The 25,527-nt window shown below is 49.6% G+C and overlaps 1 protein-coding gene across 1 annotated transcript; it reads right to left on the bottom strand.

Moving 5' to 3' along the window:
• Window positions 1–2,324: 2,324 nt before the first annotated feature.
• Window positions 2,325–3,262, bottom strand: LOC134432891 (olfactory receptor 14J1-like). Its single transcript, XM_063181764.1, has 2 exons — window positions 2,725–3,262; window positions 2,325–2,330 (listed from the first exon to the last, which is right to left on the bottom strand). Exons 1-2 carry the CDS (start codon window positions 3,220–3,222, stop codon window positions 2,325–2,327), a joined length of 504 nt encoding a protein of 167 aa, XP_063037834.1. The 5' UTR covers window positions 3,223–3,262.
• Window positions 3,263–25,527: the final 22,265 nt, after the last annotated feature.

Below are 25,527 nucleotides of genomic sequence, written 5' to 3'. Positions count from 1 at the left end.
GAATCCAGGAGGAAGCAGCTGCTGACCTGCTGAGCCACTCAGATGCTCACAGGTGTGTGGGATTGGATGGGATCCATCCTAGGGGGATGAGGGAGCTGTGGATGAGCTCCCCAAGCTGCTCTCCATCATTTACCATCAGTGCTGGCTCAGCAGGGAGGGCCCAGAGGGCTGGAGGTGCCAATGTGAGCCCATGCCCAAGAAGGGCTGGAAGGAGGATCTGGGGAACTCCAGGCCTGTCAGCCTGACCTGGGTGCCCAGCAAGGTTATGGAACAGATCACCCTGAGTGCCATCACAGGGCACCCACAGGATGGCCGAGGGATCAGAGACAGCCAGTGTGGATTTCAATGTCTGCATGGAATGGTATGGATGAGGGGATTGTGTCCAACATCAGCAAATTTGCAGATGACACCAAACTGGGTGTGAGTGTGGATCTGCTGGAGGGTAGGAGGGCTCTGCAGAGGGCCCTGGACAAGCTGGATCCAGGGCCCAAATCCAACAAGGTGAGGTTGAACAAGACCAAGTGCTGGGTCCTGCACTTTGGCCACAACAACCCCTGCAGCTCTACAGGCTGGGGACAGAGTGGCTGGAGAGCAGCCAGGCAGAAAGGGACCTGCAGGGACTGAGGGACAGCAGGCTGGGCATGAGGCAGCAGCGTGCCCAGGTGGCCAAGAAGGCCAATGGCTCCTGGGCTGGATCAGGAATGGTGTGGCCAGCAGGGGCAGGGCAGTGATTCTTCCCCTGTGCTCAGAACTGGTGAGGCCACACCTCGAGTGCTGTGTCCAGTTGTGGGCCCCCAATTTAGGAAAGCCATGGAGGGGCTGGAGCGTGTCCAGAGAAGGGCAACAAGGCTGGGGAGGGGTCTGGAACACAAGTCCTGTGAGGAGCAGCTGAGGGAGCTGGGGTTGTTTATCCTGGAGAAGAGGAGGCTCAGGGGAAACGAGGTGCTGTCATGACACAGGTTGGATCTCATGATCTCCAATGAGATGATCCTGGAGATGATCTCCAGGATGACCTGGAGATCAGCCAGCCTGGCCTGGCTGATTCTGTGATTCTCTGAAACCACCCTTGGAGCAGTTGCAGGATGAGCCCTGGGCCTCCTCTTCAGAAGCTCCAGCAGCCCAGGTCCCTCAGCTTCTCCTGACAGCCCCAAAGCCCATCCTGTCAGTCCTGCAGAGCCTCTGCAGCTCCTCCTCACTGCCCAGAACAGGGAGCCCCAGAGCCAGACACAGCAGCCCAGATGTGCCCCCCTGGCCTGGGGTGCCTCTGGCAAGGGAGCAGCACCAGGCTCGGCAGGAGCCTGCAGACAATACCTGCAGCACATGTAGGATGATCCTGCTGCCCAAGGGACGTTCCCATGGTGCCAAGTCAGGAACTGCAATGGGGAGTGGGGAGAAAAGGGCACACAGGGATGGGCAGTTTGCAGGGGAAGGAAAAGGGATGGGCAATAGGAAGAAATCTGTATCAGGGACGAGGAAAGAAAGCAAATGTGAAGCAGAGGAAATGCTCAGGGCAGTTTGGGGGTGGCTGCCAGGCTGCCCTGGCTCTGAGCAACAGCGTCTGCAGTGGCACAGGAAACTCCCAGCTGATGGGAACAAACTCTCTGGCTGACTGCAGAGGCCCGGACAAACCTGAGTGGTTTCCCTGGTGTCCCCCAGCCCTTGCTGGCCCCAGGGGCTGATGGCATTTGTGCTCCCTCAGGTTCATGTCCCCACACCAACAGCATGGGGGTGCTCCCCCTGCTGTGTGCAATGCAAACAGGGGCTGCTGAGACAGTGCTGCTGTGTGAGTGCCTGCAAGGATGGGGCACCTGTGTGAGCTGGGGGAGAGGCCAGGGCTGCAGATGGGGGATGTTGTTGGCAGCTCCATCAGGATGATCTGGGACGCTGCCCTGGGCTGTCCAGCACACTGGGGATGGATCAGCCCCTGCTCTGCTGCTCCTTCCCGTCTTCCCCAGGGCCCTTGCAGAGCCCCAGCCATGCTGTTTGCCCCCAGCCTGCCCATGGCCAGCCTGGGGCTGCTCACGGGGCTTTTCTCTGCTGAGCATTGGCCTGGCCGTGTTCTTGAGAGAGCCTGGGCAAGGAGCCTGGAGCCCCCAGGGCCTGGCCTGAGGCGTCAGTGCTGCCCCAGCAGTGCCCATGGCCTGTCCCTGCTGCAGCCCTGGCACTGCCACCCCCAGGACTGTGCCCGGCCCCGAGAGCACTCAGGCCCTGCAGCAACACCAGGGCCACCAGGGCGGCAGGGCAGGGCCATGGCAGCAGCACTGGCAACACCAAGTGCTGCTTCTGCTGCTGGGCACAGCTGCTGGGCCAACCCTGATCTGCCCCTAGCTCTGCACACACACATTGCTGCTGCAGATCCACAGAAGGCAACTAAACGGCATCTCTGCAGAAAACTTGCCTGGGAGTTCCTTTAGTTCCTTAAAAATGCACCAAGGGAATAGCTCCTCATTGGCACAGTCTGTGACCACAGGGAAGGTGGAGAGAAATAAAAGGAGAAATAGCAGATAAAGGGACATTTCTCTGTGTAAATATGAAAAAAATAAAAACAACAGTAAAGAACCTCCAAAATGAAACCAAAAAGGAGTATCAAAGATGGCTTTTATTACAAGTGAGTTGCACAAATTGGGCAGAAGTTTAATGTTTTTGACACCATCCCGTCATCAGTCTCCACACGGCATCCTTGAACTCCTGGTTCCTCAGGCTGTAGATGAGGGGGTTCAGGGCTGGAGGCACCACCGAGTACAGAACTGACAGGGCCAGATCCAGGGATGGAGAGGACATGGAGGGGGGCTTCAGGTATGTAAAAAATGAAGTGCTGATGAACAGGGTGACCACAGCCAGGTGAGGGAGGCAGGTGGAAAAGGCTTTGTGCCGTCCCTGCTCAGAGGGGATCCTCAGCACAGCCCTGAAGATCTGCACATAGGAGAAAACAATGAACACAAAACAGCCAAAAGCTAAACACACACTAACAGCAATTAGCCCAAGTTCCCTGAAGTTGGACTGTGAGCAAGAGAGCTTGAGGATCTGTGGGATTTCACAGAAGAACTGGCCCAGGGCATTGCCATGGCACAGGGGCAGGGAAAATGTATTGGCTGTGTGCAGCAAAGCATTGAGAAAGGCACTGGCCCAGGCAGCTGCTGCCATGTGGGCACAAGCTCTGCTGCCCAGGAGGGTCCCATAGTGCAGAGGTTTGCAGATGGACACGTAGCGGTCATAGGACATAATGGTCAAAAGGTAAAGCTCTGCTGCAAAGAAGAAGAAAATCAGGAAGACCTGAGCAGCACATCCTGTGTAGGAGATGTCCCTGGTGTCCCAGAGGGAATTGTGCATGGCTTTGGGGACAGTGGTGCAGATGGAGCCCAGGTCGCTGAGGGCCAGGTTGAGTAGGAAGAAGAACATGGGCGTGTGCAGGTGGTGTCCGCAGGCTACGGCGCTGATGATGAGGCCGTTGCCCAGGAGGGCAGCCAGGGAGATGGCCAGCAAGAGGCAGAAGTGCAGGAGCTGCAGCTGCCGCGTGTCTGCCAATGCCAGCAGGAGGAAGTGCCTGATGGAGCTGCTGTTGCACATTTGTGCTGTCTTGGCATGGGGATCTGTAAAAAAAGTACTCATGGAATAATTGGGTTTGGAGAGGACTTGAAATATCCCAGCACAGCCTGGGGGCACTTTCCCCCCACTGCCTGTCCAGGGCTCTGCTGCCTGGAGCTGTCCCTGCCAGCAGCTGCTTCCCTATGCCCAGGGCTGAGCCCTGCCAGTGCTGCCAGACCCCAGCCCAGCCCTGGGGGCTCAGCTCTGCCCTGCAGACCCCTCCCAGCTCAGGCACTTCCTAGGGACAGCTCTGCTCTGCAGGGTCTGATGGCAACATCACAGCAGCCATGAGGAGGCTGGAAAAGTGACACTGATGCCGCCTCTAAGGGCTCCTATGATTATTTCTGCATTGCCTGGTTTATTAAGATCTGAGAGAAAATATTTTGATTTTTCTCCGCATGAAATGAGAGATGAATACCTATGTCCAATTTCCTATCATGGCCACCCAGAGTAGTAGAATAAAAAAGCAGGATTTTCCCTTTTATGCAGCCCCTGCCTTGGTGTGCTTCCTGTATAACCTACTTGGAAATGTTATGGAGTTAAATGTCATGCTGGGAGCAGTCCTGAACAAGGCAGCATCCTCACCACACAAAGAAAACACTTCCAAGCTGCACCAGCTGTCTCCTTCCACCTAGATCTTGTCCCCCCGTGCTGGGAGCAGCTGCCAGGGCTGGCTGAGAGCTGTCCCTGGCAGGCAGCAGAGTCCCTGGCAGGCAGCAGAGTCCCTGCCCCAGCACAGCGCCCTGGGCTGCAGGACCCTGCTCTGCAGGACAGCCCTGGGCACCCCTGGCTGCTCTGCACAAGAGACAATCAGAGAATGTACTCACAGAGTCTGTAGGCATTGCGATGTTCCAGCTTTAGGAGATGGCTCCCGGAGCTGCAGCTGCATTGTCCTGCAGCCAGAGGTTCCTGTGCCAAGGGCTGGCAGTGATTCTGCCCCAGGCACTTCTCAGCACCTTCCCAGCCCTGACTGATTGAAGCTCTCTGTGCCTCTGTGCTGTGCCCAGGTGGCTGCAGGCAGTGTCCCAGCCCTGCTGGGCTGGCAGAAGAGCTGCTCATCAAGAGAAATGTGCTTTTGAAGTTCCTCTTGGTTACCAGGAGCTGCCTCTGTGCCAGGAGCCCAGCCCAGCTCAGCAGCACAGACACAGCACCAGGACATTAATGAGCCTCTGGGGCTTTGTGCTGAGGCCCTGAACTTCGGTCCCTGAGAGGGAGCTGAAGAAACCTCTCCAGAACTCCAAGTCAGAATTCAACTCCAAAGTTTCTTGGACTTTTAATGGGTCCCACTGAGGAGCACAGCTGAGAAAGTGTCCCCAGGCCCCTGGCAGAGCAGAGAACTGGAGGCAGTGATGACAGGTGGGGACAAAGGGAAGCCAAGTCTTGGTGCCCTGGGGCACAGCAGGGTCTGTGCCAATAAGGACTGTGAGGAGACACCTTGTCCTGAGGCCCCGGGGCCTCCTGGCACAGCCCTAGCCAGGCTGGGCACTGTAAGCCCCTTGTCCTGCCCTCAGCATCCCCCCCTAGCCCACATCCCAGTGGCCTCAAGGATCTGCTGGAAGGAGTCCCTGGGGAGCCTTGCTGAGCAATGGCCCTGGGGGCTCCTTCATGCTCCCAGGGACTGCAGGTATTTTAAAGAACTTTGGGTTTGGCTTTTGCCTTGGAGTCTCTGAGAGGTTTGTGCAATCATTGCCTCCAATTATCTACTGTAATTATTCCCTGGAGAGGCTTTCTCAGTAACAACACTCAGAAGGGCTCATTAATACTACAGGGTACTTCAATTATTTTAAGGTACTTGGTGTTTCCCTTTTGATACACACTGTGTGAGAGGTTTGTACAATCATGGCCCCAATTATCTGCTTTAATGAGTCCCTGGGGGGCTTTGTACTGACACTCAGTGGGGCTCATTAATGGCTTTATATACTCAAGGTTTTTAAGGTACTTTATGGATTTAAGTATACTTTTAGGGACTTTTAAGGAATTTCCTTCCAAAATTGAGTGCCTGAGAGGTTTTTGTGCCATCCTGTCCTCCAGTTCTCTCCTCCAAGGAGTCCATGAGGAGCCTGTGTTGGGTATTTTCCCTCTTTCTTTTTTACAACAAAGACAAAACTGAAAGAATTTTGTAAGACTTTCTAAAAGCATCTAAACAAACATGAGACAATTAACAATACAACAACAACCACTAAGAGAATTAATAGTCCTGTTTTAGATAGACATCATCCAACCCTTTAGTCCCTTGGACTGGAAGAGTTTATTGAACCAGTCTTTTTTTTCCACTTGAAGCTTCTTGAATCCTTCAAGTACCTGAATGCTCTTGTGTATTGACTAGCTGCGGATGGAGAGGTTCATGCAACAAATACCCTCAGAGTCTGCACAGCCATGCCCCTCTGCCCAGAGTAAAAACTCTATCACTGTTCCGCAAGGTGGCATGTCTGATGGTCTCTATGTCTGAGAGCAGGCCACTCAATGTGAGGGAGGTAGCATTGGTTTGCTTACTTAACAGGCACCCAAGATGGTCTGATTGTCCTAAAGCTTTAGCTGCAGGCACCCAAGGTAGTCCACACTGGGGATGCTCCCATCCAATACCTGGATTAAATCTTGCAAAGCCATCTCTTTGATATCATCCAATACTTCTCTAGGGATACCTGCTGCTTGGTCATCTGGTAGGCTGTGTTGTCCTTCTCCAGCTAGATGGTTGATTCCACTCTTGCCTCATTATTAGCATAGTCGCTATTAATTGATTTAGTAAACACTTCCATCCCCCTTCCCACAGGGTGTATTCTGTAGGTGACAACAACATGGTCATAATATACTTTAAATCATAGGGAGTTAAGACGTGCTGTAAACATGACCCTCATCAGGCCATTAAAACAAGGTAAGTCCCTTCTGTGGTCTATATCTGCCCTACACAGATCCTTGATTTCCCCTCAAACCAATGGCTGATACCTGGGATTCTGCCCCCTTCTTTCATAACATACCAGGGCAACGAGGAGTTTCGAGACTGTTTGCCAGTCTCCTTCCTTACCTGCTTATTTCCAGATCATTTCCCAGGGATCTTCTGGGGTTAAAGGGGTGAGATGGTTCTGGGGAATCGAAACTATTTTCTAAGGAGGAAGAATAACTTGGAGGAGAAACATTTGGATTAGAAATAGTGTGACAGTTGGCCTTAGTATCTTTGACCATGGGGTCATATTATTGCTGGAGGGTGAGGCAAAGGGCACTGCCATTTTGTCAGGTGCTGGGGAGGAAGGGCCTTGATTTAGGATGGCAAACAACTGGACTGGCATTCTGGAGGCATGTCCCAGGGTGGAGGTGGAATGATTGACAGTGGGGGTGTGACCCACAGTTGTGGGGGTGGAGTCTGGAGGTTCATTCAGGGCGGAAGAGAAGGTTGTGGTAGCAGGAAATGGAGGAGCCAAGATGGAGGGAGGATGATCGGGCTCTCGAGCCACGTTCAGGCTCCTTCCATCTTAACTCTCCAGGGCATGATACTCCGAGAGAGCATGGCCATCACCATCTTGGACCATTGTGGAAAGTCTGATAAAGGCAGGTTTGGGGCGAGGTCCCGAGTTAGGAGTGACCAATGGATTGAGTTTTCAACACGCTGCTGGCTGGTGAAGGGTCTCAAGGATGGTGTGGATGATGGGGAGTATGTGGGATGCAATGGAGTCCCTTTTGATCAAAAGGTTGTACAATTTAACTTCCACTGAGTCCTAAAATTCAGTGGTATGGATTTCGACACCAGAGGTGTCTGGAAATTTTTTAATGGTCCACCTCATGATTGATTTTTATTCATTCTTTGAAAATATTTCATCATGACCAGTGAGAATTAAAGCATCCATATACACTCCTTTCTACTGTGGACATATGGCTGGCCATTTTCCTTTCTTTGCCTTATGGAGAAGAGCCACCGCAACACCTCAAATTAATTATGGGACATGGGTGCATACTGTAAAAACACAGTGGCAAAATGGGCAATAAAATATCTTGCATTTCCCCAAACCCACCTGCAATCCTATGCAGGTGAAACCATCGTTGTCCCTGCCAGTCCTGGGCAAGGTCCCTTGAAGCAATGATGAATCCGCCAGGCCCAGCACAATCCAAAATCCCAGGGAGCACTGGCCTATCCGTCAGCTAACCCCAGCTGACATGACTGACACAGGGAGCCCTGAATATCATGGTGCCTGTTTGGGCACCAAATGTCACAATGAAGGTGGCTCTGACAAACATCCCTGGCTCCCTGAGTTCAGGGTGAGTGTGGTGAAAATGAAAAGGAGCAGGATCAATGGAGTTGTTTAAAAGGAACTTTAATAACAGGGTGAAAAATAATAAATATGGAGAAGTCCAGCACAGTACAAGGGGCAGGATCCTAAAACCTGAGACAAAGGGGAAGCAACAACATAGACACTTGGGGCTAGAAAACTAGAACAATAATCATATAGAAGAAATAAGTAACCAATAAACCAATAGGGGAGTAGAACTTGGACAACTTAGCATAACAACAATAAAGGCTTATGGGGGATTTCTCAAGCTCAACCTAAGTAAATCGAATGATTCCTAGGACTTGAAACTCACGGCCAGTTCTTCTGGGGTAAAATCTGTCTGACTGTGAATTACAGCCGGGCTAACTCCCACATTGCTGATTTGCACTGGCCCCTTGGGACCATGCAGCCCAACAGAGCCACAATGATATCCTTGGTTCCACGAGGCTCCACAGTGTCACAATGGTCCCTTGGATCCATGGTGCTCTGCAGTGTTCCAATGGCCCCTTCATTTCACAAGGCTCCCAAATGTCACATTGGTCTCCATAGGAAGAAAGCCATGGAGCCCCCATGTTTCAGCAGATGATGAACGGCAACCACCAGAGGCCAAGGCAATCCTGACCTGTCTGTCCAAGCAGGTTTGCTTGGAGCAACCCTTGGATATTCAAAATTATGAATGTCGAATCCTAATTTAGAACATTTGTGCCTGGAGAAGGATGATTTTTTCCATACAAAGAACAGCTAAGAGCCCTTTCCAGTATTCGGAAAATAGGTGAATGCTGGCACTAAGGAGTTAAAGACCAGCCAGACTTGTCTGTCCTGGCACCTTTTGTCTGGCAGCAATCCTTCCATACACAGAAATTTGGAGGTGGAATCCAAATTTTGGCCATGGACGCCTGGAAAAAATGGACAGTTCTTTTCCATAAAAAGGAAAGCCCAGAGCCCCAATGTTTCAGGGGCAGATGGGAGTGGCCTTCCACATTCCAAGGTCAGCCAGACCTGTCAGATGACCCCTGGGAGACCAAGGCAGTCACACCTATTTCATGTTCCCTTGCTTCCAGAGGGCCCTGCAGTGTCACAATGGCTCCTTGCTTCCATGATGCCCTCAGGTGTCATAATGGCCCCTTGGTTACACAAGTCCTTAAGGATCTTAATGGTGTATATGGTTCCACAAGGCCCCACAGTGTCCTAATGGTCTTTGGGTGCCATGAAGCCCCTCTTTATCACCATGGCCCCTTGGTTCCATTGGGGTCCAGTAGTGCAACCATGATCCTCTTGGTTCTACAAGTTCCTATAGTGTCACAATGGCCCCTTCCTTCCATGAGCCCCTGCAGGATCGCAATGGCCCTTTGGTTCCATGGGTCCCCACAGTGTCACAATGGTCTCCATGATTCCATGGGGCCTTGCAATGCTCTCCACAGATCAACGGTGCCCTGCAGGATCACAATGGCCCTTTGGTTCCACAAAGCCCCGCTGCTTCACACTGGCCCCTTGGGACCATGCGGCCCATCAGACCCACAATGATGTCCTTGGTTCCATGAGGCCCCACAGTGTCACAGTGGTTCATTGCATCCATGGTACTCTGCAGTGTCACTATGATACCCTGCATTTCACAAGGCTCCCGAGTGTCACAATGGTCTCCATGGCTCCTCAAGACCCCACAGTGTCACAGTGGCCCCTTGGATCCATGGCACTCACAGTGTCACAATGATCCCCTTGGTTCCACAGGTTCCTACAGTGTAACAATGCCCTTTGGCTCCACAACACGCTGCAGTGTCACAAGGGACTATAGGAAGGAAACAAGTGAGCCCCAGTGGTGCAGGGTCAGATGATAGGCAGTCACCAGAGGCCAAGGCTGGCAAGACTTGACTGTATTGGTAGATTTTTTTGGAGAGTAACCCTTGAATATAGGGAATTTTAGAGGTAGAATCCTAATTTTGGCCATGTGAGCCTAGACAAGAAAGAGAGTTCTTTTCCACAGGAAGGAAAGCACAGAGCCCCAGTGCTTCACGGTCAAATGGGAAGTGGCCCTTGGCATGTCAAATTCAGTGGGGCCTGTCACACAGTCCCCAAGAGGCCAAACCAGGCAAACCTGTTCCATGTTCTCTTTTTTTAAAATGGTTCCCCACACTGTCACAATGGTCTCCTTGATTCCACGAAGTCTTGCAGTGTCACAATGGCTTCTTGGTTTCATGAGCCCCAACAGTCACAGGGTTCCCTTGGCTCCATGCGGCCCCGCTGTGTCAGAATAGCTCCTTGTTTCTATGGACCTCAGTGTTTGATTACTGACCCTTGCGCCCATAGGGCCCCTGAGTTGCACAATGATCTCCTTGATTCCATAAGGTTCCGTAGTGTCCTTGGACCCGCATTGTCACAAGTGACTCATGGCTCCATGAGGTTCCATATTGTCACTCGGGTCGCTGTCATAGGCTGGATGAGATCGATGTCCCGAGATACCTTGGGATGTTTGAAATACCCGTGTGTGGCCAGGGCCGGGTCAGGCTTTGGTTCGTGGTGGGACAGAGCCCCGCCCCTTGTCCTGGCCTGGCAGAGCTGTCAATCACAAAGCTGTGCCAACCCCACTCTGATTGGCTGAGCTGTCAATCAATCACACAGTAACAGCTGGTGCCTAGCCTGACTCTGATTGGACAAGCAACTGGCAGTCCCACCCCAGGGGCAGGCCCATGAAGGCCCAGAGTGTTAAAAGCCAGAGCACAAGACCAGCCCATGGTCTGGATCCTGCCTTCTCCAGGGGTTCTTCCATTGGTGACGCTGGAGGCCAAGCAGTTGGTACCTATGTGAGTTTCTTTCTATAGATCTTCTGTCTTTCTGATGTTCTCTATTTCTTCCCCTTCTAATCCTACTTACCTGGAACATTTTTGGGTAACTAAGCATCTTAAGGGTTAAAGATTTTTAGGTTAAACCCTTTGCCAAATTTCCTTGACTGTCCAAATTTTGCCAGTAAAATTTGGTGTCATTTTGACCTCTTAGCTCAGTTGATTAGAGCATGGTGCTGGTATCACCAAGGCTGTGGGTTCAATCCCTGTGTGGGCCATTCACTTAACAGCTGGACTTGATGGTCCTCGTGGGTCCCTTCCTACCAAGAATGTTCTTTGGTTCTGCCCATGTTGACAATATCTGGTTGGTGTTTCTCCTGTGCACCAAACTCAAGGAAAGGAAGCTTTGGTTATCCCCAGCATTTCAGTGTTTTGGGGTGTTCCAGCCCTGCAGGCTGACAATGGCCTCTTGTTTCCATGAGGCCTCACAGTGTCCCACTGGCCCCTTGGTTCCATGGGGATCTGCAGTGTCACACAAGTTTATGACATTTGTCCTTGCTGTCCCTCACATCACCCTGGCCCACAAACAGCCCCGAGGCAACCGTGAAGGACAGGTCCTGCTGTCCCAGGCTGGGCTCAGGGCTTGGCCTTTCTGCTTCCCCCAACCAGCCCAGGCCTTGCTCAGCATTGCAGTTCCCTGCTCAGAGCCTTTTGCTCCCTGCAGTCCTGGCCTCAAGGATCTGCTCTCACCAGTCCTTGGGGAGCCTTTGGCACTCCCTGCCCTCAGTGGGGCCCAGCGATGCTCCAAGGCACTTGGAGTTTTGCTTCTGACTTCTCGAGCAGCTTCTTCATCCTTCTCTCAGTGCCTAAGGGTCCTGGACTCAGACCCAAATCCACTGTGGGGATCATCAAAATACAGAAAGCCCTCAGGAGCTCTTTTCCTTCCTTCCTTCCTTCCTTCCTGCCTTCCTGCCTTCCTGCCTTCCTGCCTTCCTGCCTTCCTGCCTTCCTGCCTTCCTTCCTGCCTGCCTTCCTTCCTGCCTTCCTTTCTGCCTCCCTGCCTGCCTCCCTTCCTTCCTTCTTTCTATCCAGGGCTTTTGCAGCTGATTGGAGTCAGTTTGGAGTTCTGTTAAGGAGAAAGATTTCAAAATGCACCTCATCCTTTTTTTCTTTAATTAAGTGAGTATTTATTATTTTCCAGATCAGAGAAGAGCTGAGAGAAGCATTACCCAGGTGATCTTGATGCTGAATGTCTCCTTAGGAGGTCTGGGCACAGAGAAGAATGAGCCCCTTGAGGGCTGACCCTGTTTGGACAAGCTGCTCCTCACCCCCAGCCTCACCATGTCTGACATGGCCCACCTGCACAGACATCCCTGTGCCCTGCAGCAGAACCTTGTCCCCTGAGCTCTGCAGCTCCATGTCCCAGCCCATTGCACCATGTCCCACCTACTCTCCTCAGAGCTCTGCCTGCACACAGGCCCAGGAGAAGTTTTCCTTTTGGGAAGGAAAGAATGGAAAAGCCTGAGCAGGTTTCCTGAACAACAAACCCCACTCAGGAACCACCTGCTCACTACAGGCTTCCTGGAATTGTGTCACCTTTCTCCAAGGTACAGTGTGAGCAGAAATGATCTCTGGGAGCAGAATTCTCTGTCTGTGTCCTTTCCCTGGATCTCCGTTGCAGATGGAAGCTGCTGGTGCCGTCCTCACCTTTAACCTCTCTCTTGAATGCAAACAGATGTTTCCAGCTGTATTAAGCAGGATTTGCTTAATGTTTCTACAAAACTTTTGTGTTCCTCATGGAATGAAGGGGCCAGGTGCCATTTTGACACTGAGGAAGTGACATGGAAGCAAGGAGCCAATTGTGACACTGGGGTGCCATGGAACCAAGGGGCCATGGTGACACAGCAGGGCCATGTGGATCCAGTGGTCCATTGTGACACTGTGGATCCAAGAAGACAATGGAGACACCCCCAGAACTTCATGGAACCAAAGAGTCCATGGTGACCCAGCAGGGCTGCATAGTGACACTGCCCATCCAAGGAAGCCATTGTGACACTGCGGAAGCTCATGGAGCGAGGGAGGCCATTGTGACACTGAAGAACTTCATGACACCAAATATCCATGGTGACACAGCAGGGCATCATGGGAACCAAGGAACTGCTGTTGACAGTACAGAAACTCATGGAACCAGGGACCCTTGTGGCACTGCAGAAGCAACAGAGCTGCTGGACCTTGTGCCCTGGCTCTGCACAGCTCCTTGGGAGGCACAGCAGGAGCAGCACCCTGTGAGCCTCGGGAATGCCCCTCTGGGATCTACGGCACACACTCCCAGGGGCTGGAATGGCAGTTCCCAGCCAGGAAAAGATGTTCCTGCCCTCAAAGGCAAAGCTCTTAAGAAGGAGCCAAAGGCCAAGTGGAGCAAGATCTTACAGTGACATTTCACTGCCAGCCTTCATAACTTCACCCATGGCTGTTGAAGCTCATGGATAAGGAATTAAATCAGGGCAGGGTCTTTGGTGGGAGCTGACCTGGCTCAAGGGAGACACCGAGAGAGAAACAGAGCAGGCAAAGAAAGGCAGGAGAGAAAGGAGGACACAAACACAATCAGCTGAGAAGGTGACACTCTGAAAAACAGAACCGGAACTGATGGAAAATGAATGGGACAGAAACTAATAGTTCTGACAATTTTATTTACTGTCAAAATACATCCCACACACCCAGCCCCCCACAATCCTGGTCCCACACCCTCAAATTTGGATGCCACTTCTCCCATTCTGTATCCAGTCCCATCTCAGCCTGGAGGCTGTGGAATTGAGTAATTTTAGCATGGGACTGAGTTTTTATGAGGTGGGAACAAGGCAATTTATAATGGGATTGAGCCCCTTGAGGGTAAGATTGAGGTGTTTTCAGTGGGACTGAGTCGTTTTGAGGTGACAGATCAATCCATCTTGAATTTTGGAGTGCAAAGATAGGGAGAACCCTTCCTGAAATCCCCCAAGAACCCACAAATCTTCCAGAATATGTCCCAAAACGATAAATTGCTGCTCAAGTATCTGTTAACTGATGGAACTTTAGACATCTTTGATAAATTACTTTCTTTTTAGTCCTATTCCAGGTGTTTTGATGTGATAAAGAAAAATCAAGAGGAAATTGGGGCCAAACCAAAAGGATAACCAGCCAGGTGTCCTCCCAGCACAGATCACTGAATGTGGGTCAGCAGGGCTCTGCCCAACGTGGATCCTCCCACGGGGGATGAAGCTGGAGTGGTACATTAAGGTCTTCCTGCAATTGGAGCATTTCGAGGGCTTCCCTTACCAGTGCCTCTGTTGGTGTTTGGTCAAGTGAGAGCTGTGGGTGAAGCTCTTCCCACACTGAGGACACTCGTAGGGCCTCTCCCCAGTGTGGATGTGCCGGTGGGTGACGAGGGTGGAGTTGTCTCTGAATCCCTTCCCGCAGTCGGGGCATTGGAAGGGCCTCTCGTCTGTGTGAATCCGCTGGTGCTGGAGGAGATTGGAGCTGGTGTGAAACCTCTTCCCACACTGGAGACACTCGTAGGGCCTCTTTCCAGTGTGGATGGTGTGGAGAGTTAGGGATCTGTGTGCAGAAGAAATCGGGCTGTACGGTCAGTCAGGACCCCCCCCCCCCCCCCCCGCAGTCAGACCTTTGCTCCCTACCTGGCTGCACCCAGCCGGACGTGAGCAGAAGGAAATGACACTGACTGCCCAAGCTATAAAAACCCTTGTGACCCCTCAATAAACGCCATTTGCTGTCCGCCACGTTGGTGTCAGGAGCTTATGGACTGAGTGACCCTGGGGTTAGGGCCACCGTGCCGGACTAAGAACCAGGTTGCCACGCCTTGGGAAGGCAACATCTGGTGCGGAAAACCCGGGACACGATCACCGCCCGGGGTTCAGGGATCGCCTGGATGAGGGACCGGTGGCTGCACAGCTGGCCTCATGCAGCGGGGGGGACGCCCCCAGACCAGCGAGGAGTATGGACGCTATCGCGAAAGTCATAAGTCAGATCCACACGCAGTGGGGTATCGAGGGTAAGCTTAAGGATTTATGTCTCGTAGTGCCAAGACTGATTAAGCTTGGGGCTATAGAAAGCCCAGTAGAAATTCTCCATCCGGAGATTTGGGATATTTGCACGAAGGCTCTAGTCGAGGAAACCATGTCCTCAGGCTCAGGGAAAGCCCTCAAATCCTGGGGCAGGGTTATCCAGGCTCTGCAAAAAGCTCAGCAAGAGCAAGAAACTTGGAAAGCCATGCGAACTTGTTTATTAGCCACGCCGCAGTTGGGGGTAGGGGCAGCGACGCAAACCGTGGAGGACTTTGACCCGGTCAGGTGCGCGGAGGCACGAACGCCAGAACCCCCTCAGCGACCGGACTCACCATCGGAGGGGGGGGAATACGCGCGGACGTTTTGGCAGGGGCTAGCACAGGAGGCGCGGAATGCTGCTATAATATCGGACCCCGAAGCGGTTGTAAAAACGCACCCCCCCCATATGCGTTTGAAAATGGTGCTGGAGTGAGTGACCAGGGCTGGAATGATGACACGGGGGGAGGAAATGCAGAAGACTCGCTGAACACCGCAAACGTGGGTGAGCGGGGAGGAGGGGCGGCCCCCGAGAAGGACCCTAAGACCAATCAAAGCGCTCATTTTAAATTTGGTCCTTATAGGGCAAGGACCTCCCCCAGCAGGAGGCGGGGGGAGGCCAGCGGGAGGGAACGGCCCAACCCCTACAAGAAGGGGCGGGGTCGGATCCCGAGAAAATGGCTGAACAACCCGGAAATTTCCGGCCAGTCAACTTCTGGCTTGGACTCTGACTCAAGTTGAGACGGGCTCGAAAGTTGGTCGGAGGATTCCGACACCGACTCGGACTGTAACAAAAAGGGAGCAGCGGCATACAAGATCACTAGCTGCAGCGCTCCTGCGTGGGTTAAGGGGATATCAGAGAAAGATCAAACCCTGCTTACAGACAGGTGGAAAATAAAAATGGCTTGCGCGGAGTGGGCTCCATCTGCCACACTGGTGTTCCCAGTCCTTGGGGAGGCGGGCAGACAGAAATCAAAGAACCTACTCCCCAGGAAACCCGAAAGATGTACAGGCAATTGTTAAAGCGGTTGCAGACAGGGGGATTAATTCTGCCATGGTTTCCACATTCATTGACAGCGTTTTTGGAGGCAATTATATGCTTTCCTTTGATATCAAACAGACTTACAGGATGATTTTCGATGGGGCGGGGATGATCGTTTCTAAACAGGAATGGGAGGACAATTGTGTAAAGCAGCTAGCCTTAGTAACAGGGGCAGACCATCCACTGCACGGCTCCAGCATACAGAGTCTAATGGGCACAGATCCCACTATGATCACCCCCAGGCACAGGCTGAGGGCCTGCGGGCCCCTGAGGTTATGACAACAACCCGTGCTGCCCGAGAAGCCAGCCGTGTTGCTTCCAAAGTAATAGCCAGACCATCGCCATGGTCCACTATAAAGCAGAGTGAGAGTGAGAGCTTCACTCAGTTTGTGGACCGCCTTCAGGCAGCATTAGATTCCTTTGCATTACCCTCAGAGGCAAAGGGTCTTGGCGTAGCAGACTGCCTACGCCAGCAATGCAACTCAGCCACCAAGGACATTTTAAGATCACTGCCACCCGGGTCCAATGTTGCTGCCATGATCAGCCACGTTGCAAAGGAAGAACACCTAGCTCCCATCCAAGCAGCAGTTCACACTGCAACAACCAGTGTGATGGCATGCTTTAAGTGTGGCCATGCAGGCCACGTGGCAGTTAACTGCCCCCAGTCGGACGCCCCCGCAACCCATATGCCCCACTACCAGGAAAGAGGGAGAGACCCCCAAGCAACCCGACATCACCTGAGAAGCTTGCACCATCAAAATCAAAGCGGCAACGGTATCTCTGTGTGATCTTGTTTCTAGGGTTAGCAGGTGGAGGACAGGCAGACCCAAAACATTACCCTCACCAGCCATTCAGGTGGGTTCTATGCCATCTCTCAGGTGAGGGGGTCATCAAAGAAATTGTCACAGCCAACACCCCATCTTTCGAGTTCAGGCTAAAAGACATTTTTCCCTTGCATACAGGGCACCCCAAATTTGAGGAGACAACATTATTTCAGACCTACTTGTGCCCTGCTTCCAACCCAGAAAAAAGTTACTGTTATTACCCAGGGTACGGATATTGTGGATATTGGGGGTGTGAAACTATTGTGACAAGCAATAGATGGAAACCACAACAGCCTGATAAGTTCCTGCAAATTAAGTATGCTCCCCACGGCTGTCTCGAACCAAAATTTGATATGGATGGGTACGTGATTTTGCCCCAAGGCGGGAAACACCACACCTGCACAGGCTATATAATGACAATCCTGCAGCCGAGCCATGATGGCTGGGCCCTGGGCAAAGTGTGGACAGCGTTTGTTTATCTCTCTCGCCACATCTGGGTGAACATACAAGTTATCAGATTCCTACCTCCAATATCCCAATCAGTCGGACCCAATCCGATTCTTGCAATGAGTAGACCCAGGAAGGGGATCGCAGCTAACGGTAGTTCTAGCCACAAAACACAGATGCTAAAACTTACCTCCTCCCCATCCGATCTCTTAGCCAAACCAACCCTCTCCAATCCATTCTTAAGTGTGTTAAATGCTATCTTCTTATCGTTAAACCAATCCAACCCAAACATCACAGAGTCAGGCTGGTTATGCTATGATGCACAACCCCCTTTTTACAAAGGTGTTGCCCTCAATCTCCCATTCATCTTCTCAAAGGCAGACAATCCACGCCAATGCAGATGGGACACCCCCTGGAGAGGCATTACCCTAAGTCAGGTTACGGGCCTAGGTAAATGCTTTGGCAATGCAACCTTGGCAAAGCAGATGGGCAACGTCTGCCGGGAATTCATCAAACTTAAGGGATGGAAGTTCCAGTGGGTGATCCCAGCTGCATTGGGAATGTGGGTCTGTCAACGATCTGGGGAAAGCCCATGTGTACCTCTTGACAAATTCAATCATTCTACTGACTTTTGTGTCCAAGTTTTAATTGTCCCCAGAGTCCTGTATCGCCAGGAAGAAGAGGTGTACCGCTTGTTCGAGGAACCCGACCGGCTCCACAAATGAGAAGTGGTAACAGGCATCACCATCGCAATGCTCCTCGGTTTAGGAGCTAGTGGCGCTGCCACAGGCATCTCGGCCCTTGCAACACAACATCAAGGACTGGCACAATGCAGATGACTGTCAACGAGGACTTTCAGAGGATCGAGAAATCCATTTCTTCCCTAGAAAAATCCCTTTCCTCGCTCTCAGAGGTTGTCCTCCAAAACAGGCGAGGACTGGACCTTTTGTTCATGCAGCAAGGAGGCCTGTGTGCCACCTTGAAAGAGGAATGCTGCTTTTATGCGGACCCCACCGGAGTCGTGAGAGACTCCATGGCCGAAATGAGAAACTGACTAAACTTAAGAAAAATGGACAGAGAAGCTCAACAGGGCTGGTTCGAGTCGGGGTTCAACCGGTCCCCATGGCTCACCACCCTGATTTCTACCCTAATAGGCCCACTCGCTATAATCTTACTAACCCTAATCTTCGGGCCTTGCATATTAAACAAACTGGTGCTATTCATTAAAAAGCATTTAGAAATGGTTAACATTATGTTTGTCGAGCGCCAACAATTACTTTAAGGTGTGCCAGTTAGTAACACACAATTTTATACTAATTTTACTAACCCATGAAATTTTGTAACCTCTACATTTTATAACTTTATACGATTTTTACTAATCATGAGGGAAGGGGAAAATGTGGAGAGTCAGGGACAAGCGTGCGGAAGAAATCCGGCTGTACGGTCAGTCAGAACATCTCCCCCCCTGCAGTCAGACCTTGGCTCTGTACCTGGCCGCACCCAGCCGGACGTGGGCAGAAGGAAATGACACTGACTGCCCAAGCTATAAAAACCCTTGTGACCCCTCAATAAACGCCATTTGCTGTCCACCACATTGGTGTCAGGAGCATATGGACCGAGTGACCCTGGGGTTTGGGCCACCGTGCCGCACTAAGAACCAGGTTGCCACGCCTTGAGAAGGCAACAGGGTCAATGTGCTTCTCTTTCTTATGGGAAAAAAGCACCTTTCACATCCAGGCACCCATAACCAAAGTTGGCAATCCACCTCCAGAATTCCCTATATCCAAGGATTTCTCCCACACAAAAGCTGCCAGGAGAGACAGGTCTGGCTGGCCTTGGTTTCTGAAGAGCTGTCTCTCATCTGCCTCTGAAACACTGGGCCTCTGTACTTTCCATCTTACTGAAAAGAACTCTTCTTCCTACCTTGGTGCCCATGGCCAAATCTGAGATTCCAGCTCCAAAATTCCCTATATCGAAGGATTTCCCCCAGATGAAAGGTGCCAGGAGAGAAAGGTCTGGCTGAGTTGGCCTCTCAGGAGCCTTCTCTCTCTGCTTCTGCCCCTGAAACACTTGGGCTCTGTGCTTTCCTTCCTGTGGAAAAAACCATCCTAGATATCATAGATATTTGCAGAAATGGCCAAAATTGGGATTCCACCTGCAAAATTCCCTATATCCAAGGGCTGCTTTCAGACCGAAGCTGCCAGGACAGAGAGCTCTGACTGGCCTTGGCCTCTGATGGCCGCCTTTCATCTGGCCCTGAAACACCGGTGTTCCGTGCTTTCCTTCCTATGGAAAAGAACCGTCCTTCTTCTCCAGGCCAAAACTGGTATTCCACCTCTAAAATTCCCTATATCCAGAGATTGCTCCCTGACAAAATCTGCCAGCATCATCTAATATGGCTGCCCTTGGCCTCTGGTGTCTTCCCCTCATCTGCCCCTAGACACACCGGGGCTTGGTTTTTTCCTTCCTATGGACACCACTGGGACACTGTGAGGACCTGGTGGAACCATGGAGACCATTGTGACACTTTGGGATACCATGGTGACACTGTGGGACTTCATGGAACCAAGAGACCACCATGGCTCTGTGGGGCCTCATGGAACCATGGAGACCATTAGGACCCTTCAGGGCCTCGTGTAACCACAGGGCCATTGTGACACCTCAGGGCCTCATGAAGCAACAGAGCCACTGGGACATTGTGGGGCCTCATAGAACCAGGGGAACATGGAACAACTCTGGCTGATTTGGCCTCCCAGGGGGGACCTGACAGGTCTGGCAGATCTTGGAATGTCAAGGGCTGCCTCTCATCTGCCCATGAAACACTGGGGCTCCATGCTTTCCTTCCTATGGAAAGAACTCTCTCTCTTTTCAGAACCCCATGGACAAAATTGGTATTCCCCACTAAAAATTTCCTGTATGCAAGGTTATTCGCAGAAGAAAAACCTGCCAGATCTGCCTGGCCTGGGCTTCTGGTGGTCACATCTCATCCTCCTTGGAAGCACCAGGGCTCTGTGCCTGCCTTCCTATGGAAAAGAACTGGCCTTGTCCAGGGGCCATAGCAAAAATTGGAATTTGGTTGCCAAAATTCCATCTCTCCTGGGATTGCTCCCAGACAAAAGCTGGCCAGATAGACAGCTCTGCCTGGTCTTGGCCTCTGGTGATATTCTAAGACCATGAGCAGAATGTTTTCATCTGAAACACCTTGGAGAGTGCAGAAAGATCTCCCAGGCTGGGATTTGCAGGCCTCAAGAACATAACTCATGTATGGAGGCTTGTCGACGGAAGGGAACCAGGACATCAGTTTGATCATCACAGGCTCAATTTTATTGATCAGTACGGCGGGTTAAATACAGTTAATAATGAGCTTCATACATATTGCAAAAGTTGAGCTCAGGATTGGTCAGCTTACATATCAGCACCTACGCCTACTTCTACATTCCTATGGTTCTACTTTTGATACTTTCTACATATTCTTAGGATATATTCAGGACTAATCTACACTCCCTATCCTCATGTTGCAGCAAGGTCACTGCTGACTCTTCCTTTCAGCTTGCTGACTGCTGACTTTTCTCCTTCAGCTTAACCAGTGGCATTATATCAGTGTGGCCTTTCTCAGCTAACCAATTATTAATAATGCTCTCCACATTTCCCCCGTTTTCTTCTTGTGCAAGGAGATTAGTTTGCCATGTTTTTGCTATTGTACGGCTGACAATGTTTTGAATACAGTTAAAGATACAAGGCAAAATAAGCAAAAACAGTAAGATTACACCCAGCAGTCCTATAGCATAGATCACAAGGTTCCTCAGCCACGGTCCGAGTCCCAGGCCTTTAAGCCATTCGTCAATTCCTAAACTGTCTTCTTCCTTAAGTTTGTGAAGTCCCTGTTGTAATTCTTTTATCTTAGTGTGAATGGACACCGAATGATCAGACAGATTCATGCAACACATTCCCTCAAACTCTTCACATCCATGTCCTTGTGCTAAGAGCAAAAAATCTACAGCAGCTCTATTTTGCAAAACAGCATGGTTAACACTTTGCACATCTGCAGTTAGCATGTCTAGAATTTGTGATGTCTTGTTCAGCTCATCCCTTGCCCAGCATCCTAATTGTTTTGCTAAATTCATGGCTTTATTGGCAGATCCTCCCGGTAAGATAGTTGAAACCACCACCTGTTTGAATGTGCCCCAAAACCGTGGATCTCCTATCTTGCTGCAGTCTAAGTCATGTATGCTACGTTTTCTCCTGTTTGAATTTTGACTCAGCTGCATTAGCAAGGACACATTAGGATGAAACAGTGACAATTTTCCCAAAAAACAGGGTCCACCCTGTGGTTTAGCTGGTATACCATTCCATGCCCTGTCTCCCCAAATCAAAAATATTCCTGTGGGTAATTTCATTGGTGCTGTGATATTTGTGCCGTTACATTGACTGTAATGCTGTGGAGAGAATTCACTCACATTCAGGGATGAATCTAGGGTGGCCCATGTTTCTTTAGGTTGGTTTAAATTCTGAGCACCCAAAAGTTTGAAGCTAAACCATCCACCAGCTGTAGTGTTAGATATGCTGGCATTTGTACTTCCAAAAAGATCCAATTCTTCAGGAGGAGAATGCAAAGAGGTGTTAAGTGATTGGATTAGTAAGCATTGACGATAGCCATCACTCTGACCTGCAGTATACCCTTGTTGCACCGGCAATGTGATGTTTGACATGTTAGACATACATAAGGTTTGATTGTTTATCAAACTACAAAATTCTCCCGGAGACCACACCGGAAGTCCCACCAGGCATGTTCGAAATGGGTTAGTGACTCCTCCAAGACTAAGACAAAGTGATGATTGGTTAGTTTGATTAGCAAGTGTCACCCATAAATTTTCCCTTGGTTGACTGAAGTGTGTTACTCCTACCGCTTCACTTGCTACAGCATTGAGCAGTATTACAAAAACAAACCTCATTTTTCTTTCTGCTTGCTTTGCTTCTCCTTTTCTTCCTTCTGCTTACGTTGTTTTTCCTTTCTTCGCTGTCTTTTCCCTGGTTTGCTAAATTGTCTATTGTAAGGCTGAGTCAATTTTTGAATATACTGATCTAATTCTAAATCAGCATCCTTGCTCACAGGTATAGCATGAGGTAAGTTTGAAGGCAAATCAGCTTTACAGCGAGCTGCTATGATGCGTGAGGCTTTATTAATTTCAAATATTCTAAGTTCTTCCTGCAACTTCCACCTAAGATATGCTATAATCACTTGTTCTGCACTCTCAAAGAGCTGTAATCCTGTCCATCCTGGCAGGCCAGTACTTTGTTCAAGAGGTCTAACCCAGAAATAATTTCGAATCCACCTTCCAGAACAAGGGGCACACCATAAATAATCTACTGACTTCTGTGAATACCAATAAACCTGATTACAATCTGCACAATGCAAAGCTACCCATGCATAGCATTTATCTTTATCCTTTTTGCAAACATAACAAGGAAGCGAATGTAAGTAAGGACCAGTATAAAATTCTGGTTCTTTAACCCAAAGCAACCAATTCAATGGTGGTGATCGCAAAGCCTCTTCAGCCTTTTTACTATATGAGGCTAACAGCTCAAGGTCTTTCTTTAACACAAGGTGTATCTTATTTCGTAATCGTAGTTCTTGTTCGTTATCCTCCTCAACAACTATATCCTCCTGAGGGTCCCACAACTGTAAAAGTGTTCTAATCATAGAAAATTAATTAGCAATCACTGATACCCCTATTCAAATGAGACCGTTCCCTTTTTTGCCTTCTTTTTCTTATCTGTCTTCAATCTTGCTGCTCCTAATTTCACTGGTCCTGCCACTTACAAACTTAATTTTTGCAACTTATCAATGCAGCAATCTAATGCTCTATCAGGATCCCCTTGGAAGGGTCCTACAACTGAATGCTGTGTTAAAGGCACTAGTTTCCTACACCTTATAGAAACTATACGTGATTTACTTTGAACCTTAATTCTATTCACAATACATTGTATTTTCCAATCGATAATAAGCAAGAACCTTCTGTTCAGGAGACTCATAAAGATATAAAGCTATATATGCGTTTTGCCCCGTTTGTCTCCTTAATTCATCTTGCCAGCTTTTTCCCCACGTATGCTCGTGTTCACAAGTATGACACCACAAATCCCGTAATAATGATTGTTCTATCCAAAAAGTTCTTTTACAACCCCCACAACGTAGAGCTATCCAGGCAGCACAATGTGGATTGTGACAGTCAAGGCAATGTAGTTTCGCTGGATCTGTTAGCTGAAAAGTTGATAATGAGTCAATGAAACGAATCAACTCCTGGGCCGTCGGGTAGTGACGTGTCAGTGCTCTGTCCACCGCTTCCGAGTACCCCTTCAATTGTAACAGTAGTGGTTGTAGGACTAGAAGCAGTTTCTTCCCCAGTCGCTCCTTGTCCTCCTCCGTAAGGCGATCCACCAGAGGCTGCATCAAAAACAGGTTTAGTCCACTTAGCAGGCACCCACAAAGGCCCTGTAGGTGAGGAAACACAAAGATACCCCCGACCCCAATATAATACTTTTGCAGGTTTTTCCCATAATCCTGTACTTGGGTTCTTATACTTAACCCAGACCTCTGTTTCCTTAGTATTTTCCTGACCTGACCTTGGATGATGTTTCATTGCAGGGGGGGTATCATCTTCCCCAAAAATGCATAAATGGTTAATCACATACAAAACCTTAGCCAAACATGCTTGTGGATCTGTCAAATCTTGATGTTTTTCAATATACTGCTTAAGGGTACCGTTTGCTCTTTCCAGTATTGCCTGTCCAGTAGAAGAGTGTGGAATACCTGTCACATGCTTGACTGACCACTGATTCAAAAATTTCCGGACCCTAGCACTTACATAAGCTGGACCATTATCGGTTTTGATACTCTTTGGAACTCCCATAACAGCGAAACAACTTAACAGATGTCTGATAACCTGTATAGCTTTCTGTCCTGCCTGAGCCGTAGCCCATATGTAATGACTATATGTATCTATGGTGACGTGCACATGCTTGACTTTACCGAATCCATCTATGTGTGTAACATCCATTTGCCATATCTCATTTATTTTTAAACCTCGAGGATTAACCCCGATGCCTAGACCTATCCCACCATTATGATAACTACATGTTGGACATGCTCTGACAATGGCCTTGGCTTCTGACAAACTCAGCTCAAAGTGTTTTGCTAAACCTCTTGCATTTTGATGATATCTACTATGTGCTTCTCTGGCCAATGTGTGCTTGTCAATAGGACAAGAATTATCAATGGGTAGGGTAACCAATTTATCTGCACGTTCATTCCCTTCTCCTAAACCTTCAGACCACTTATGGCTCCTAATATGAATCACAGAATATGCTGCCTTTCTTTCTCGTAAAGCCTTCCTTAACTGTATCAGTAACTCATACAACCGTTTATTATTCACTTCCTTAATTGCTGCTTCCTCTATTCGTTTGACTACTCCTGCAACATACATAGAGTCTGTGACCACATTTAAAGGCTCCTGTAAGTTGGACACCGCTCATACTACTGCTAACAATTCCAAAGTTTGTAAGCTATCTGCAGGGTCTGCTGTGAGGAGTTGATGCTTCCATTGTCCTTTTTCTTGCCAGGTAACAGCAGCACGCCTTGATTTCTTTCCTGCATCTGTAAAAACTGTAATAGCTCCTTCTATGGGGTTTTCTTCTCTCAAAGGTCGAGTGATCCAGTTCCATTCTGTCATCCATTGCAAAACTCTAGGCACTAATTTACTAGTCTCTACTTTAGCAGGTGACATCAATAATGCTTCTTGTAAATTCTTTGAATTTATCAAGTACCAGTCCAAGGTTTCTTTTTCCATAGGTAATCTAATAGTAGCAGTTTCTCTACCATCCACTTCAAGAATTCTGAGATGCCCCTTTTTGATTAATGCAGCCAATTGTTCAATTTTTGAAGATATTGTTTTCTTGTGCTGTAGTGGTGGTGACAACCATTCCAACACCCGTATCTCCCCCGTTTTCTTTTGCAACTGAGAGAGAGCACCAAGCAAGTGGCAAGGGCTATTCCAGATAGTAAGGTCAATGGGGTGGTCGAGTTGTCGACGAGACACATACCCTTGCTGTACACAGTTACTAATTTGCTGCAAGGCAAGATGATGCTCCTTTTTCAGGTGTACAGGAGTAGTAGGGTCCAGGCCTCTTAACAAAGGCCGTAGGGCTTCTAATAAGTGATTTGGTATTCCCACAATAGGCTTCAGCCACTGTAAGTCTCCCAGCAACTTCTGTGCATCATGTAGAGTTTTTATGTCCAATTGTAATTCCAATTTTTGTGGTATCACTATTTGATCCGTCAAAGTCCATCCCAAATATTTCCAGGGCTTTGTAGTCTGAATTTTCTCTGCAGCAATAACAAGTGGATATGCAGCAAGAGTATTTTTAATGGTGTTAATCTGTAAAGAGGAGAATGGCTGTTGCTGTGCAAACAAAATATCGTCCATGTAATGATATATTATA

This window comes from Melospiza melodia (genome assembly GCF_035770615.1).
Source record: "Melospiza melodia melodia isolate bMelMel2 chromosome 7 unlocalized genomic scaffold, bMelMel2.pri SUPER_7_unloc_1, whole genome shotgun sequence".
NCBI lineage: Eukaryota > Metazoa > Chordata > Aves > Passeriformes > Passerellidae > Melospiza > Melospiza melodia.
Note: the sequence above shows the minus strand (reverse complement) of the source record. Positions and strands in the feature narration are given on the sequence as shown.

What these genes read in the sequence shown, in the direction of transcription:
- LOC134432891 (XM_063181764.1), bottom strand. Translation starts at nt 3,222, where the DNA reads ATGTCCTATGACCGCTACGTGTCCATCTGCAAACCTCTGCACTATGGG.